This window comes from Microcaecilia unicolor, chromosome 4, assembly GCF_901765095.1.
Source record: "Microcaecilia unicolor chromosome 4, aMicUni1.1, whole genome shotgun sequence".
Taxonomy (NCBI): Eukaryota; Metazoa; Chordata; class Amphibia; order Gymnophiona; family Siphonopidae; genus Microcaecilia; species Microcaecilia unicolor.
The window spans coordinates 316,308,717-316,327,453 of record NC_044034.1 but is presented as its reverse complement, the minus strand read 5'-3'; the positions used below and the strand labels follow the sequence as shown (position 1 = coordinate 316,327,453).

At 41.4% G+C, this 18,737-nt stretch overlaps 1 protein-coding gene across 1 annotated transcript; it reads right to left on the bottom strand.

Moving 5' to 3' along the window:
* Positions 1-4,219: 4,219 nt before the first annotated feature.
* On the bottom strand, positions 4,220-15,848 carry LOC115468103 (gastrokine-1-like). Its single transcript, XM_030199620.1, has 6 exons — positions 15,762-15,848; positions 14,724-14,777; positions 12,902-13,039; positions 10,401-10,511; positions 7,547-7,685; positions 4,220-4,445 (listed from the first exon to the last, which is right to left on the bottom strand). Exons 1-6 carry the CDS (start codon positions 15,771-15,773, stop codon positions 4,381-4,383), a joined length of 519 nt encoding a protein of 172 aa, XP_030055480.1. The 5' UTR covers positions 15,774-15,848; the 3' UTR covers positions 4,220-4,380.
* Positions 15,849-18,737: the final 2,889 nt, after the last annotated feature.

The window sequence follows — 18,737 nt, the reverse complement described above, 5'->3', positions numbered from 1 at the left end:
TTTCTCACATAATTTGTGCTTTCCATACAAATCCATTATTCCAGAATTGAAATTTAAGCTTCTGTATAAGACCGCGCAGCCTTTCAATACTATGGCAATTCATTAGTGTAATTCAATTGGTAACAATTCACCCTTAAAAATGAAATGAAAATCAAGACACATAACTAAAAAAGGCAATAAAACACAAACAAAAAAAAAAACCCAACAGGGTTTAACAAGACAAACAAAAACTGTGCAATTCCATTATGCAAATCTAAAAGCAATTCACTGACCTTTTCCTTTAGGAGTTAATTAACTTTAGTTCTTGGAAAAATGTCTGCAAATTAGAAAGAGCACTGGCAATAAACCTTTATATATATAATAGAATAAGGGCAGCCTCACCTCCGGTACTAGCTTCCCATCTAGAGCATTGAGAATTGGGGTGACCATGCTATAATCAACCAAATGTCAAGCTCAGCATTCCATTCCCTAATCCAGAAAGTGCCTGTAGCTGCCTGGAGAAACCAGAGATTAATAGGTGAAGGCATTAACCATTTATTCACCTGATTCCACAACATCCCCAATGAACATGCATGAAAGAAATTTGCATACAATGGATGCAGTCTATGCAAATCAATCTCATGCATATTCATTGTGGATATGTTGAAAATCTGACTGGTAAGGGGGTACTCCAGGACCGACTTGAGAAACACTGGCATACATTATAATATATATGATATGTGTGGACAATTTGGCCTAAAACATTATCATGATTTGATGAAGCTTTACAACATATGTGAGTAATCTGGCATATAAAGTATGCAAGCAGAATTGAGCTTTGTTCAGCCAAAAGGGAACGGATGTATGTCGATTTATGCTTTGCTAAAATAAATATAAATTTGATATTTACATCATTTGTCTGGAGTATAATAAAAAAGTGATTTATATAGGAGTGCTCCGGTGTTTAGTAATATAGCCCCTTTTTATTTAAATATACGTTATAAATGCAAAGGGGATGTTCCCATGGGTGGAGCAGGGGTGGGGCTGCCATTTACATGTGCAATTTACAGAATACTGTAAGTTATATGCCCCCTTGCCACATTTACCTCCCTGTTTACTAAGCCATGCTAGCGGCTGTCGTGTGCTAATGCTGACACATCACTTTGAATGGGCTGTGTTGGTATTGCCGCATGGCTTAGTAAACAGGGGGATTAGACACTCTCAATTGTGCCAGGTGCTTAAATTTTAGGTATGCCAATGCTGGGTTACACTAGTATTTTCTGTAACAGAACGTGGGTAACTAGATTCTATTACAGAATAGGTTCTCACTATAAGGAATCAGGGCATCCTGAAGGGAACACCTACTTTTAGAATCACCCAGTTATGTCCTCGTAATGGATATCAATGTGGTGGAAGAGACCCAAAGAAAGGATAATAAAATGGTGCAGGGCCTACACTAACAGCCCATATGAGCTGCGATTTAAGGATCTAATTACTCACTTACTCATTAAGCTAGAAGAGGGGAGAGACAGAGATGAAAAATATCATCACAACCCCTGATTTCTTGTGCTAGAATTGTCAGGATTCTGCACCAATTATGTAGCACATTGTCATAAATTTCAAGCTTGCCAGCTACCTGTTCCAGAAGGAGGCTTCTTTGCCAGTCCTGATTTTGAACTTATTTCCCTAAATTGTATCTAATCTAATCTAAGTATTTATATCCCACCTAACCTGGACATGGCTCAAAGCGGATCACAATAAATATAGAAAAAGACAGTGGGCATGGTCCCCCAAATCACAAAATCACCAGTAGATCAATTCAGCACAAAGTAAAATAACTTCCTAACTATTTAACAAATAAAAGTCATATAAATAAGCGTTCACCTGTTTTCTGAATACTGGGGAACATGTAATTGGTTTTGTACCCACAAAATTGGCAGAAATCCAGAACTGCTCTAAACCCTCCCCCTTAGAACTGGGCAGCCTGGCAGCTCTGTACTGAGCCTCTGGGCCAGGGCTTCCCAAATCTGCCCTGGAGCCCACAAAGCAGATGGGATTTTCAGGATATCCACAATGAATATATATGAGGTCGGATTGAAAATACTGAGTTTCCAATGCCTGAAAATGTATGTTATGCATTTCATTGTGGATATCCTAAAAACTTCAGTGGCAGTGGGATTGCCAGGATAATTTGGGGAAGCCCTGTCCTGGGTCAAGCCAGAACCCACTTTCTACCTTGGATTATTTATAAGATTTATAGCCCACAGTATCTAAAAATCTAAGCAGCTTACAACCAACATGGAGGAGTGGCCTAGTGGTTAGAGTGGTAGACTTTGATCCTGGGGAATTGGGTTCAATTCCCACTGCAGGCATAGGCAGCTCCTTGTGACTCTGGGCAAGTCACTTAACCCTCCATTGCCCCAGGTACAAATAAGTACCTGTATATAATATGTAAGCCACATTGAGCCTGCCATGAGTGGGAAAGCACGGGGTACAAATGTAAGAAAAAACATATAATATAATAGCAAATATAACAAGAAAAATACAAAGAAAACAAATTCTGTATAATATACAAACTAAGATCATCTTATTAAAGATTGTATCCAAAGCATACATGTCATACAACTAATTATACAAATCTGCTAAAATAAGTGTGTTTTAACAATTTCCTGAAGGTGGCAGTATTGTTTATTAAATGTATGGCCTTGGTATATACATTCTTCATCAAAGGTTCTAGCGCAGAGAACATGGGCTCTCAAGTTTCCGCCGGTTGAATAAGGCAAACTGACAGACATTCAAAAAACATTACCCTTCAGATCTAAATGCTCTTGGAGAGCAATAGATCCTCAAAATGAATGAAATGCACACTGGAACTTTGCTATTTAAGGATTTATATAATAGTGACAGTATATGAAATTTTACTTATCATGTTTTTAGGAGCCAATATAGTGAATACAGTACTGGTGTAATGTGTTTGAAGCATCCTACTCCTGTTAGTAAGTTAGTGGCCATGATTCGGGATGCCTCATGTAATTTGTTAACCCCATATACAGGCCATCACAATGGTCCAAATGTGAGATTGAAAGTGTCTGTACCACAGTACTAAAGTTCTCTACATTCAAATAAGGTTTCAGTCTTCACCCGAAACCCACTGTACCCACATGTAGGTGCCCCCCTTCATCCCTAAGGGCTATGGTAGTGGTGTACATTTGTGGGTTTTGGGTTTGGGGGGGGGGGGGTTGGGGGGCTCAGCACCCAAGATAAGGGAGCTATGCACCTGGGACCTTTTTCTGAGGTCTACTGCAGTGCCCCCTAGGGTGCCCGGTTGGTGTCCTGGCATGTCAGGGGGGCCAGTGCACTACAAATGCTGGCCCCTCCCATGACCAAATGCCTTGGATTTGGCCGGGTTTGAGATGGCCGGCTTCGGTTTACATTATCAGCGAAAGCCGATGCCGGCCATCTCAAACCCGGCCATCTCTGACATTTGGCCGGCCCTAACCGTATTGTTGAAACGAAAATGGCCACCCATCTTTTTCGATAATACGGTTGTGGCCAGCTCTTTACGGCGCCGGCCAAATAGATGCCCGCCCATATAGATGGCCGGTCCCATTCAATTATGTCCCTCTATGTCACTTATGAACCTAGTGCAATACCACTTTGCATTTCACATTCTGGAAATGGTGATCACCATTATGGAATAATGTAAGCCACATTGAGCCTGCAAATAAGTGGGAAAATGTGGGATACAAATGCAACAAATAAATAAATATTATATTATTTAACTCCTAGACTATGGAATGATCTTCCTAAGTATATTAAATCAGAACTCTCCTTCTTAAAATTTAAATCCCACCTGAAAACACACTATTTAGAGTTAGCTTGTGGATCCCTAAGTCTATGATTTTTCTTTTCTTTTCTCCCCCCCCCCCCCCAACCTCATTCTGGTAGGTCTGGAAGATTACTGAGCAGTCTACCCATCTGTGTTTCCCCCTCTACCCTTATCTCTGAGCTCTCCCTCCCCCTTTTTTCCTAGTTTTGATTATGTCAACTTTCCAAAAAAAATTCAATGGCATTTCTTTTCAGAGTTTTTTTGAAATTGTTTCCATTATTGTAAACCACTTTGCTCAAAATCTGGAAAAAGTGGTATATCAAATGCTTGAATAAACATAAACATGCTTTTCTTTCAACTGTCTTTATCTTGCTTTCAGTGATCCGTGTATTTAAAAACTTGACATGTAAGTTCTGTTAATAAATTGATTTTATTACAAATCAAAAGACATCAGATTTGAACAGGGAGTAGTAAAAAGTAAGAAGCAGCGTACTGCCAAACCCAGTCGGGATGTTTCCAAAAGCGAGCAAAACAGAAACAAGTCACACAGTCTCGTTTGATCGACCAGCTGGTTAAAAGCACAGGGAGATGCCCAGAATGGTTACAATATTTGCACGGCACCCACCACATTTAGGATCTGGAAAAGGAGAGATGGGAACATGTTATGCTATTCAGGTCAAAGCCGGTGATAGTATCAATCAGAAAAATGTCATTTTTATATGTATAATGAAGGACAGAACCTCTATGACACTATGAAACAGTACAGGAGAAGTAGAGGATGACACCAATGACAACAAGCCATTGGGATGAATCTCAAGAATATCCTTTATTAAAGCACCAGTGAACAGTGCAGACAAGAAATGGACAGGGTGGCGTTTCCATGTTCATATGTCATCTGCACTGTTCACTGTAATAACAGTGTAGTAAAGGTTCAGTTTTCCTTGTGCACTACTTATATTCATTGCCCTTCCATCCAGAGTCCGTTTCATCATGACCCCTGAGGCAGGTGGATGCGTCCATCGAAACACAGCCCGTGTCAGGTCTATGTTGCTGGTCCTTTAATAAAGGATATTCTTCAGATTCATCCCATTGGCTGGTTGTCATTGTTTTTATATGTACAACATCTACATCATTCTATAAACTTGACAACTTATACACCTTGTGCATGATTTTGGTGTGGGTTATAGAATACTATCAGTTACATGTGTGACACCATTAGGCTCTTAATTGGTGCTAACAATAATTGACTTTGCTGTTAATTGGCACTAATTTACACCAAAAGAGTCAACTTTTCAAAATTATTGGAGGGGGGGGGGGGGTACTAAACCCATTGGAAATTACCCTTCCTTGGACACAACGCTGGCTCCTATGATTGACACTTTTAACTAAACTAAGTGGCTGTTTTGTAATCTTGGGGATCCTTTTAATAAGCTGCGGTAAAAGAGGGCTTACACCAGCATCAGCATGTGATGCACACTGAGGCCGCCTTTTACTGCAGAAGGTTAAAGGTTGTCCATTTATAGGAATAAGAAATGGCTGTGTGGTAAGTGAACCACTTACCACTCAGACATTTTGGTGGGGAGCCCTTACCACCACCCATTGAGATGGCGCTAAGGGCTCCCATTGTAACCTAGCAGCAACCAGGTAGCGTCTACCGCTGGTGCGTGCTAGGGGTGGGAATTACCGCTGGGCTCCTGCGATAGCCTGGTGGTAGCTCTGGATTGGCGCATGGTAAGCCCATGGTGGGAATCCCATGGAACATGCAGGATTCCCACAGGGATGGAAAAAGTTGCCACGGAATTCCCACGGAAATGTAGTCAAAATTTCTTGTGATTCTGGAATGAGGCTTGGAATGCATCAAGAGAGGCAATTGGAGCACCAGAATGAAGCTTGGAACATATGGAGAGAGGCAGTTGGAGCACCAGAATGAGGCTCAGAATGCCCAGAGAGGTAACCAGAACACCAGACTGAGCCTTGGAACACTCCTTGGTTGAATAATGAATACCATCCAAAAAACCATGGGAGGCTGTTGAGAGGAAACAGAGGACTGCAAGCAAGTAAATAATAGTGTCAACTTCAGTGGGTACAGGTGGGGATGGAGGAGGTTAATTGTGGGGATAGGTAGGGATGGAATAGATCTTAGCGGGTACCGGTGGTATTCTTAGATTCCATTGGGGATGGGTGAAATTTTTATCCCCATACAACTCTCTATTGCCGACTTCCCCACTGCTCAGATGGCATGGGGTCTCAGTCAGAGGACCTCTTCTCCTGGCGGGTCTTGGGCATCCCTGCCAGCCAAGGTAGGTATTAATATTAATGCAAGGGTGGGGAGCATGGAACACATCTTTTGTTGGTCTATGGAGGAGGGGGAGGGGTTAAAAAATGATCTGCTCTGGATGTCAAATAAACTAGGTACACCACTAGATAACGTAATTCATTGGTAGTATGAGAATGGTACGGGATTTGCGTTACAAGACGTATGAGGAGAGACTTGCTGACCTGAACATGTATACCCTGGAGGAAAGGAGAAACAGGGGTGATATGATACAGATGTTCAAATATTTGAAAGGTATTAATCCGCAAACAAACCTTTTCCGGAGATGGGAAGGTGGTAGAACTAGAGGGCACAATACGAGATTGAAGGGGGGCAGACTCAAGAAAAATGTCAGGAAGTATTTTTTCACTGAGAGAGTGGTGGATGCTTGGAATGCTCTCCCGCGGGAGGTTGTGGAGAGAAAAACGGTAACGGAATTCAAACATGCGTGGGATAAACATAAAGGAATCCTGTTCCAAGTGAATGGATCCTCAGAAACTTAGCTGAGATTAGGTGGCAGAGCCGGTGGTGGGAGGCGGGGCTGGTGGTTGGGAGGTGAGGATATTGCTGGGCAGACTTATACGGTCTGTCCCAGAGCCAGTGGTTGGGAGGCAGGGATAGTGCTGGGCAGACTTATATGGTCTGTGCCCTGAAAATGACAGATACAAATCAAGGTAAGGTATACACAAAAAGTAGCACATATGAGTTTATCTTGTTGGGCAGACTGGATGGACCATGCAGGTCTTTTTCTGCCGTCATCTGCTATGTTATGTTACTATGGTAGTATACCAAATAAACCAGAAATTTGAAACTTAAGTTGGATAGGTAGTTATCTGTAACAAAAATATACCAGAGCTCAAAGGAACACGAAGTACTGTAGAAAATCACATGACAGCGTACACCTGGAAGGATTTCCACACATTCTGCAGGCATGTGACACAGTAACAAGTCTCAACCTAAATGATATCAGAATGGGGGAAGTGCATGGAAGCCCTGCAATGTGCACACTGGAGTTCATTTGCACTTATAAATGACCTTGAGTCACACAGATTCCCACTAGGGTGACCATAAAGCTTCAAGTCCAAAGTTACAAGATGATCTAGTCCTGCTTTCCTTAGAGAAATTACAGATTTCCACTCATGGGAGAGTTGAAAACCAGAACTCAGTCAGCCTGTTCTCTTTAGACATGCAACTGTACAGCCACCCCAACTCCACAAATTGTACTTTTAAAATGTAAAGTGGCAAAACCCCTATTTTGAACCAATTAATCTTCCTGCTTGGAAGCTTTAATTTCCTATAACTTCTGAAAGAGAAAAAAAAGTCACAAATAATATTATGCAAGAAATAGGCTAAATTTAAAGACTGAACAAAGGATTTTTGCAAAAAAGTGCACATATCTAATTTGTTCCCAGTGAAAAACTCACTTTTAATTTCTTGGGCGTAGAAGGTAGGAATTCCTCTACACAGCGCATTTATATGTTCTCCATACTGGGCGACATTCTTCACCTGCAGTTGTGTAACAGTGTACCGTGCCTTTAATGGAGAGGTCGACTCACTGAAAGACTAAAGAAAACAGAGAAACAAAATGGTCTTAGTGCATTCCGGCTGGCCGGAAAACATTTAGTCAGATAAACTGAGGTGGGTGGGTGGGTTTGCAGCAACACTTTCCCAATGCGGGCTTACCACTTGCTAATCTGGAGCTACCTCTGGTCTAATGCAGGCGCTGGCAGTAGTTCCACACCCAGTGTGCACCATCTCCCATGCTACAGACCTGATTTTCTAGCGTGGAAGTTACCTGGCGGTAATCAGGCAGTGCCATGTGCTGCCCGGTTACCGCCGGGTTAGCGCGGGATCCCTTACTGCCACTTCAATGGGTGGCGGTAAGTGCTCTTACCGCATGGCCAAGTTTTTTTGCAGCCTTTTAACCCGCAGGGCCCATTTTAGCACAGCTTGGTAAAAGGGCCCCAAAGGTAGGCTCAGGGAAGGGAATTGAAGAAGGAAGGGGGGGAGATGCTTAGGGTTACCATATGGCTCTAGAAAAAGGAGGATGCATTGATCCAGTCCGGGTTTTGATTCCATTGAAAGCAATGGAATCAAAACCCGGACTGGCTCAATCTGTCCTCCTTTTTCTGGAGCCACCCTGCTGCTCCCTGAAGAGTGCCACCTGAGGCCCCCGCCTCAGATGGCCTAATGATAGGGCCACCACTCAGTAGGGCTGTTAGCTAAATTTAGGATTTATTTAATTAGACAGCTTACACCTTTTCAGTAGTAGTTTAAGGTGAGTTACACTGCAGTCAGGTATATCAAGAGTAAGTATTTCTGTGTGGCTTACAATCTAATTTTGTACCTGAGGAAATGGAAGGTCTGAAAGACAATTCTATTAACTAGGCACTGACATTTATATATGCATTACCACATAAATGTTTGCAATACTGGCATATATGCCTCTAGGTGTGCACAGAGATACATATATGCCAGTCCTGCTCTCTATGTGCCAATGGCGTAGCTACGTGGGGCCAGGGGGGCCTGTGCCCCTATGGATTTGGCCCTGGACCCCCCTGCCAATGACCCTCTTGACCCTCTTGATCCCCCCTCCCACCGTCGCCTGCCTTTGCTGGCTGGGGACCCCAACCCCCGTCAGTCGAGGTCCTCTTCTTCCCACAAAAGACTTCATTCTGTGAGTCTGACGTCCTACACGTACAAAGTGCAGGACGTCAGAAACAGAAGGAATCCTTGCGCGGGAAGAAGAGGACCTCAGCTGGCAGGGGTTGGGGTCCCCCACCAGCAAAGGTAGGCGAAGGTGTGTTGGTGGCGGGAGGAGGGGTTGAGAGGGTCATCGGCAGGGGGGTAAAAGTTGGTGGTGGCGGGGTCAGCAATGGCGGAGGGGGGGGTCGGTGGCGCCGGGGGGGGGCTAAAATGTGCCCCCTCACCTCGGGATCTGGACCCCCCTCCCGCCGATGTCTGGCTACGCCCCTGCTATGTGCTAGTCTGTAAACACGTGACATCTTGCATAGCGCATATTTGCAAGGGGTGTACTCATGGGTGGGACATAAGCGGAACTGCCACATACATGCATAATTTACATCATGCTGTAAATGACGTGTGTCCCTTATGGCTGGTGTAAGTATGGGCACCTAAATGTTAGGAGCACTCAACCCAATCCTGGGGGTGCACCCATCCAGTCAGGTTTTCAGGATACCTGTGATAAATATGCATGAGACACATTTGCATGTAATGGAGGCAATGCATGCAATTTATCTCATGCATATTCATTGTGAGTATCTTGAAACCCAGACTAGCTTGGTGTGTCCCAAGGACTGAGAAGCCCCTGCTGTAACAGAACCCAGGTGCCCAAGTTCTATTACAGAATAAGCTCCTACTGCCCCCTAACCCCCGGATTCTATATAGTGCACCTAAAGATCCGCGCCGAAATCCAGGCGGATTCTATAACAATGTGTGTAACGTAATGGCTTAATAAGCTAATTAATGTTGATAATAACACTTAACAAGCAATAACGAGCACTACTTGGCAATAATTAGAATTTAGGCATATAACTCGCTAAGCATATTCTGTAATGCACTGCGTCTAACTTCTAAAGTGCACAGACAAAAAGAGGCATGGCTATGGATGGGGAAATGGGCATCTCATGGGCATTTTAAAATTCATGTGTGTAGTTATAGAATATGGCCCTCTGTGCCTCAATCTATGCACCGGTAGTTATGCCATGTTTTCATTGGTTTAAATGGATGCGCGTAGTTTTCGGCACTAGGATATCAACTAAGCGTATTCTATATACCACGCCTAAATCTAGGCACCGCTTATAGAATACGCTTGGGTGAAAATGTTTTCCACTCGGATTTTTTAGTCACTATATATAGAATTCCCCCATAAGTGACTTGCACAAGAGCACAAGGAGCTGCAGTGAGATTTAGAGCTGTCAAGTCACCCATTCCAGGAGGGGGAGATTTTGACCAGTTCTGGATTTCTGCCAGCCTCATATCCTGGTGTGTTATGGGACCTGCAGCACTGATTTCAATGAATAGACTCATGGGCTACAAATACTACACTGCTTTGGAATGTAAGTTTAAATCTAGGACCGGCTAAAAAGTCTCCTTCCTGGAAGATTTGACCCTTGATTTTCCATTTGCTATTCTAACTGCTGGGTTCTGCTCTTTTCGACTGCACAGCTTTCTAATGAGCTGTGCTATATTTTTTTTTTTAAGTGTTACTGTCTGGATGATTTTCCAAGGAAACACATATTCTGCCTTATCTTTTACCTTCTTCTCCCCAGCCATCTTGCTGAGCTGGGCCAGACTCGGAACCACAGCTGGGTTCATGCGTGTAACAACACAGGACGTCTTAGAAAACAGTCTAGCAGCAAAGAGGCCCTTAAAAGTAAAAGCATAAGGTGAAGTTAGTGTTAAGCTCTTGAATTCATTGCCAAAGAATGTGGTAAAAGCAATCAGCATAGCAGGGTATAAGAAGGGTTTGGACAATTATTAAGGTGGACTTGGGGGGAAATCCACTGCTTTTCCCTGGGATACGCAGCATGAAATCTTATTTTACTTTTTGGGATCTTGCTAGACACTTGGGACCTGAATTGGTGAAAACCAGAACTCAGTCAGCCTGTTCTCTTTAGACATGTTGTGTACGGCCACCCAAACTTCGCAAATTGAATGTTTAAAATATAAAGGGGCAAAAAACCTATAGGTCAGTTTGTGGGTACTATTTTGAAGTAATTTATCTCCTGCTTAAAAACCATGTTTATGTTCTTATGAAATCCAGCCAGATACAGCAGGGTAACGTGGAATACTATGTTTGTCACTACATTGGTCCATGGAAAAAGAGAATACTTTGTTATCATTAATCAAGCCAACCAAAAAATAGCTGTTCTTGTCTGTTAGCTTTTGGGACCCCAAGAATGAGATATCTGAAGAGGGAATCAACGGACAGCATCTTTGTGTTATTTCTTTAGATTGGTCTATTAAATGATACCACAATCCTAAAATATCCTTCTCAGGTGAGAAGAATTGTTCTGATACAAGTGTGTTATGACCCGGTAGTAGTGAGCCCCTGTGCCCCGACTGAGCACGGCAGAGATGGAGTGACACCGCACTCGGTCAGGCAGCCAGACAACCCCTAGCTTCACCTGGGAAGCGACCACCGTTCACCGGGAGTTGAGCTCCCAGCTGCAGGTAGCCACCAGGACTTCTGGAACCGGCGGGGTTGCACGGCCACTGACCAGAATAGCAAGAAACAGACACAGTCCAGAACCAGAACTCCAACAGGCAAAGAATAGTCAATTCAGTCCAGGGTCAAGGCAGGCAGCAAACAAGCGTAATCCGAGAAGACTAGCCAAGGTCCGGTACACAGGAAATCAGGAACAGAAGAAAGTCAGTGAACAGCACTCCAACAGCAACTCCTCAGTACAAATGAGGCCGAAGCAACGAAGGACTGAAGGCAGGGCTTTAAGTAGTGGAGGAATTAGGCTCAAGTATGTGCAGCTGATTCAAGATGGCTGCCCCCATCAGCAGAGGTGCCTTCGTCCAAATATGGGCTTCCTTCCTGACCTCGTTACTCCAAGATGGCTGCCCTCTCCTGAGCTAGCCAAGATGGCTGCTGTCCTTGATCCAACCCGGATGACGGCTGCCAGACTTAGAAAACTGAAACCAACCCTCCTAAGACTGAACCTTGTCCCTCTTGAACGAAGCTGAGGAATGACTTAGCCGGGAGGAGCGTCAAACAGGTGAGGGACGTAACAAAGTGATATAAAAAACTACAATAATAATTTCATCATTATCTATATTATGATTTTAGCTGTAAAAGCTTTTCATGTTCCTTATAAAAAAAATGTTCAGCAAAGAAGAGGCCCATTTCCTGCATGTTGGCTACTTTTTAGATTTTATTATGTACCTTGTTTGAATTTAGAAAGTGTGCCCTTACCAAGCAATAAGAATGTATAAAGAATGGTGGATACCTGAGAATAGAATTCCAGAAGTTATGGGATAAAGGCAGTGAATGGATTGTGGAAGTATAACCATGTAGGGAGTTTACAGGTAACCTTCAAGGAATGGCTGTTATGACCCTACAGTCACAGTATGACTGCAGTATGCTTCTAAAAAGGCACCGGTTTAATTTGTACAAAGCAGCGAGTTGGTCTTTGGGTTACCTGTATTGAGGGATGTTTATGAGTGGTTTGGCTTCATCAGCCTTCCTAAAAAGAAGTGGGGAAAGCTGCAGAGAGTGACTGTGCTTAAAACCCAAACTTCAATGAGAATGGGCAGGCTGGGTGTTGTTAATAATGGCTTTGCTTGTTTAGATAGTTCTGTGGATTATTAGAAAATCAGTAATAAGATACAGAAGGGACTCAAGTGTTAGATTTAAGGTCTTGTAAGAATTGTAGAAGATGACAAGGCCTGAACTGGCTTACTATGAAGGTGATAGAGACTAATACTTATATACATTCTTGGCAACCTTTGGACTGACATGGAAGACAAAGTTAGGTGGTGGGTAGGCTGTATGGGCTAATTTATTTATTTATTTTTGCCATCCATACTATTGTACTATGAATGATAATGATATCGCAGTCAGTTGCCTGAGCACTTGTTGTATTTGCTTGTGAAGATGGAGTCCATCTTCTAATAATCCAGTGATCCAATGAAAATCCCTTTTTCTTTCAAGAAAAAAGGAAATGGATGTTCTAGGGTACATTGTTAGTTCAAAGAGGATATAAGTGATACATACCACAACCTTTTTTACACATAATTTTATTACCTACCTTGTTATAATCACAAACTGTATTCCATGAATCCCACCCATTGTAGTTGTTGATGTTGGCGACATTGTCGTGGTTATTAATATTCACTGTTTGATGGACATCACTACCAACATTGCCCTGGTTAGAGATGTTGATGTTCTAAAGAAGACAAAATTTAGTAAAGAAAGAATTACTTCCTAAAGGTTTTTTTTTTAATCTCTGATTCATTCAACAATGAAGATGCATAGATAATACATTGTAAAACAGTAATATATACAGTAGATGACAGAAGACAAAGGATAATTAGCCCATCTAATCTGCTCATAAAATCTGAACTGTGTTTTTTTTGCAGATCTGCTAGAATTTTCCTCTTTTCCCTTGACAGATCTTAAATAGTTGAGTAAAGCAAATGTCGAATTAATATAATTCTCAGTTGTATATATGTAAGGAGTAAATCAAGAGTCTGGAGGCAAGAATATGAGTGTGTGGAAGAAAGAGAGAGGAGAGAGCAAGTCTGTGTTAGAGGACAGTGAAAAGAGAGAGAGAGATCAATAATGGGGGTAAGTGAAAGTGGAGAGTAAGGAAGGAAAAAGAGGGCAAAGAAAGAAAGAAAGAAAGAAAGAAAGAAAGAAAGAAAGAAAGAAAGAAAGAAAGAAAGAAAGAAAGAAAGAAAGAAAGAGAGAGTGAACAGTGGGAGAAAAGATCAAGGGAGAGAGAGGAGAACAAGAGTGTGTGTAAGGCTGGAGACAGTAAGGAGCGAAGGGGACAAGAGAGAGGAGTGAGCAATGGGAGTGAGCAACATGGGAAAAGAGGAGAAAACAAGACGTGGAGAGGGAGAGCAAAGGTGGGGAACACAGAGTGGTTGAGAGAGGAACAAGAGAAAGGAGTGAGGGGAAAAGAGAGGATCAAGATGGCAGGAAATGAGGACGGAGATGAGCCTTGATTGAGATGAGCAGAAAGGGATTCAGAACAATTATGTAAGACAAAGAATGAAGAACAGTATGAACAGAGCAAATAAGAAGACATACAGAAAAGAATAGATCAAGCAAAAAAACTGAAGGGGACAGAATAAGATGAATGAGAAAGTAATACTGCTGAAGAAAGAGACAAAGAAAGAAAAGATGGAATTGGAATAGAAAGAAAAAGAAGACACCAGAAAATAAAACAAAGGAAAAATGAAAAGGGCAGAAAATAAAAAAAGATGCTGAGCAAATGAAAAAAAATGCTGAACCAGAAAATCAAGTCGCAGACACTAAAGATTGGAAGCTATTTTATTATCCGATGGAGAAAATTAAGTAGAAAGTAGTTCTCTGGTTGGGGGTGGAGCAAATTGGTGAAGGAAGAGAGAGAGAACCTGTACAGCCCAGCAGTCCTTCTCCCACACCACTCCTTTGATTCAGTCTCTCCATACAAGTGAGCCACCAGCCACCTATGGCTGCCCCATGGAATCAATAGACTCTGGGACCATCACAGTTAATAACAAACATAAGGGGCTTTGATATACCTTAAGTTCTATGAGATATTAAAATGCTGTCAATGCTTTCAGCTACTACTACTTCATCTCTCTGCAGTTGGGGATTTGGTGATGTAACATTCGTGATCTTGTTTTGTGAAGGAGCTGGGACCATGCAGAAAACTCCTCCCCCTCCCCATCTTTGGAGTTAGAAGTCCTACATCAGATCCTTCTTAGAAGTACTGCTTATCTAAGTGTATGAATAATTTAAGGATTTTGCTTGTCCAGTTTGATAGGCTAAGCAACCCTAGGCACCTTTGAAGTCCTAGATGACAGAGATGCTGCAGAAGTTGACAACTATGACAATAAAATATTCCTTAATCTACTTACATCATCTGCTACAATTATGGTTAGGAGGACACCCAAGAGAGCTGTGTACACAACCTGTAGTGAAAAATAAATAGGAACATCTGTAAGATGCCTGTAATGTCAAGAAGTACTAAATTTGTCCAATGTTAACTTAAACCATGCTCCCACCTGTCAGGATGCATGGTCACTGATGTAATGACTGAATTTGCTCAGTTATTCACTGTTTCCTGTTTCCATCTTTCATCTTCCCTGGTATTAGTCTTGCTAAATGATGTTACTGTCCTTAGTAAAGAGCAGATTATTTGCCTCTGGGATTCCAATCAGTCTGCTCTGCAGTCTGATAAGGCAAAAGTTCAGGGTCTGCTCTTCTGAGAGAGCAGCAGTTAACAAAAGTTAGCACATTACATATTTCAGCTGGTGTTAGCTGCTTAGGCAAGCCATGAAATGCACCAGTCTGTAAAACATAAAAAATAGCAACTAACAGTGTATATAAACAGATTACTGTATCTGTTGTCTGAAAATCATTAGTAATAAGTAATTAGTAGTAATAGTATAATTTGATTGGAAAGTTGTAATGTGTTGGCACATGATGAGATAGAAATTTTGGGTTGGCAGAATCTATTAAAGCAATGGTTAGAGAGACCAGACTCTTCAGGGTTCAAAACATTAATACTATTCAGGATTGACATTACAGTACAGCAAACTGGTTAGTTACTCAAACTTTGCATGCACTATTTCTTCTGTATGAAACAGGATCAGTGTTGATGGAAAACAAGGCAGTTGCCTTAGGCTCCCATTCTACAGGGGGCCCCAAGCCTGCCTCAAGCTGAAGGAGACAGGTGGGATTTGGGGCCCCCTCACCAGTTTTTGCCCTGGACCCCCCACATGTCCAGTGCCAACCCTGGTAGGAAATACTGACTAGTCACTAGTGTATATTTTATGTGGGCATTACAACCTGGGTACATGCCTCTAGCTGTCCATCTTCACGCACCACACCCACATCCCCTCACTCCTACCTCTTTTCACCGCTGCAGTATTGCACTGAAAAATCAGACTTACAAAGGCCTGCATGCTGTCTTCTATAAATGGCTTAAGGATGAATTCCTTGGGGTGCTTCTTATATACTGCCAGTACTTCCTGTCATCAAAAAGAGGGAAGGTGTTTACTGGACTTAATCTGTATCAAAGTTGCACGTCAGACTACCCTGTAAGAGTCTGCTTAATCTTTTCCCTTTGGTAAGCATTTTTATCAGCTGTGTTCTTAGATCTAGAATGCTTGATCTGTTACCACCTCCAAAGAAAACAAGGTGCCTGAGGTGATATGATAGTATTGTTGATTGATCCTGACCCAGAAAGCTGGCCTGGTGAAGCCATTAGTCCTGGAGCATTGTGGGATTTACAGTCCTTTTGTTCTGAAAGAAAAATCATGACTTAATATCTCAGAACAATTTCAAATGAGAGACGAACCTAGAACCAGTTGAAATAGCTTAACCCTCTCCTTTTCCACACTCCTTAGTTTAAATGCAGAGCACTGTCCCTGATTTTGGTACTCAAGGTATAACTTGTTAAGGAATGGACCGTATCATGGGAGGTGGTGGGCTGGAAAGCAAAAAAGCAAAAAAAAATGTCCAGGTCTATAAATTGAAAATACTCTAAGGTAGTGGAGAAAGAAAGCTAAAGAAATGGCTTTTTTAAAAAATGGATCTTGGAGATAAAATCATGACTTTGCTGTTCTGTGGGCCCAATGTTCAGGAAGCAGCAGTCAATGATTTTTTAAAAAATTAATTTCCAAATCTTTGAGGAACAGTGATAATCAAAAGATAAAAACAAGAAGAAATACAAATACCTGAAAATATCTTAGACTTCACTAAGTAGTCCACATTGGAGAGACCGAAGAACCAAATTTAGAGGAAGCTAAAGCAAAAGAAATAATCTGAAAGAAAGAATAATCAGCCTAATTAGCATAAGCACCTGAAAATGTTCCTAAATAGCTCTGGAGACTTGAGTTAAAGCTTCTCTACCTTCTACAAAGGACTGTAACTGAGATGGTTCATAGAACACATAAGTATGATTATCAAAGGAAATATCACATTTGCAAAGCTATCTCAGTTGAAACCTGAACCCATGTCAAAAATGTGTTTTATATAGAATACATTTCTTCCTTTTGCTTTGGGTCCATCTAGAAACATCATGAAATATAAATATTTTACCCAAAAAAATTACAATTAGGTATCCTAAAGAAAAGTTTCAGTGCTTCTGTATCTCAGAGGAAAATCAAAAGCCCAACAAAGTAGACCTAAGACAACATCTTCCACAGAACTGTCTAGAACAAGGATGTTCAAGCTCGGTCCTCGAGGGCTGCAATCCAGTTGGGTTTTCAGGATTTCCCCAATAAATATGCACGAGATCTCCATTGTATGCAAATAGATCTCATGAATATTCATTCGGGAAATCCTGAAAACCCGACCTGGTGAGTGCCGAAGTTGGACCCCTCTGGTCTAGAATCTCAGTTAAGTTCAAACTGTCTGTAGAAATATCTTCAAGCAAACAATCAGTTTCTGGTACAGGCTGGGCTTTAGGAACAGGAATAAAATAAATGTGAAGTGGTGGTAATCCAAAATCAGATTGGTCAATATTCAGCCGGCAGTGCTCAGCAGTTTTTAAAATGTTGCCCACTGCAGGAAAAAATGGGCCCTAATATTCAATACCTGTGGGCAAGGAAGGCACCTATCCTATGATCTAATTTCCAAATTGTGGGTTTCTACTACTAATAGAATATAACTATGACATAAATAGCATTGGCTTATAGTCACACAGAATGACTGATTTAAATAATAAAAGGAAAGGAAAGTTGTATACATACAGTTGCTGCGTAGTCATGAGACCTGTGTAAGGCTTTAAGAATATCTCATTATTATTTACAAAAAAACCCCTCTCTTTTATATTTCCAAAACATTTTTATAGTTATGAGTAATCCAGGTTGGCATGTATTCAATTGTACTTAACTTATATGTAATTTGCTTAGAAAAGGGCTTTGTGAAGAAGAATACCGGGTCTTCAGGCTGCAAAAGTTAAACAAATTCTTTTGTGTTGTATCTATGAAGTATATCAGTGAACAGTGGCTTGAGTCACATGGAAACAATTAGGCTTGTGTAAAATTATTTGTGGGCAGGAGGGAGTGTTGTGACCCGTCACTGAGAAGCTTCTTTGATTTTTAAAGAATGTTTTGCTCTTTGTTTTTTTTTCCTCAGTTTAAAATATGCACACGAAATGAAAGCATCGATGACAAGTATTGGAAAGGAAAAACAAAGAGAGGGGTCTATTTTTAAAACCAGAGGTCAGCATATTTTTTTTTGGGCAACTGCATTAAAGAAATATATATTCAGATTGAATTGTTATAAAATAGTAGCTATGTAATCAGCAGTCTTGTCTCCTCTTTACAGCAAGGATAAAACTAAGTCGTTTGATACTATTTATTTAGTTGATGTTTGCTCACACCTTTTTCAGTAAGTAACTCAAGGTGAGTTATATTCAGGTTCATTGGGTATTTCTCTGTCCCTGGAGAGCTCACAATCTAATATGGTGCTTGAGGCAATGGAGGGTTAGGTGAGTTGCCCAACATCACAAAGTGTAGCAGTGGGATTTGAACTGACCACCTCTGCATAACAAGACCAGTACTCTAACCACTAAGCCATGCCTGTTTATGAGATTAGCTATACAACTTGTTTTATCCACATGGAAAGATAATACTGCTTTGTCAATGAATGTCTGGCACAATGTTGTCTGCTTAGTTCTTAAATATGAAAAAACGGCTGCCATTAAGAGATATAACATTCAACAGTTTAAAAGGGTATGAGCACCATTGGATGCTTTATGGCATCTTGTTGTTAATTGTTTAATTGTGCTGAGAACTCAGTTATTTGAGAATGATGCCTTCTTGATTGGGATTTACGCCTGATTCTATAAAGGTCGCCAAAAATTGTGTACGCAAATTTTAGGCAAGTTCCTGATTTGTTCATGCAATTTAATAGAATAA

What these genes read in the sequence shown, in the direction of transcription:
- LOC115468103 (XM_030199620.1), bottom strand. An exon ending in CAGTTTGTGATTATAACAAG is followed by an intron (nt 10,512 to 12,901) that starts GTAGGTAATAAA and finishes TTTACTTTTAAG; the next exon opens with GGCCTCTTTGCTGCTAGACT. An exon ending in CTACGCCCAAGAAATTAAAA is followed by an intron (nt 4,446 to 7,546) that starts GTGAGTTTTTCA and finishes CTCCTTTTCCAG; the next exon opens with ATCCTAAATGTGGTGGGTGC.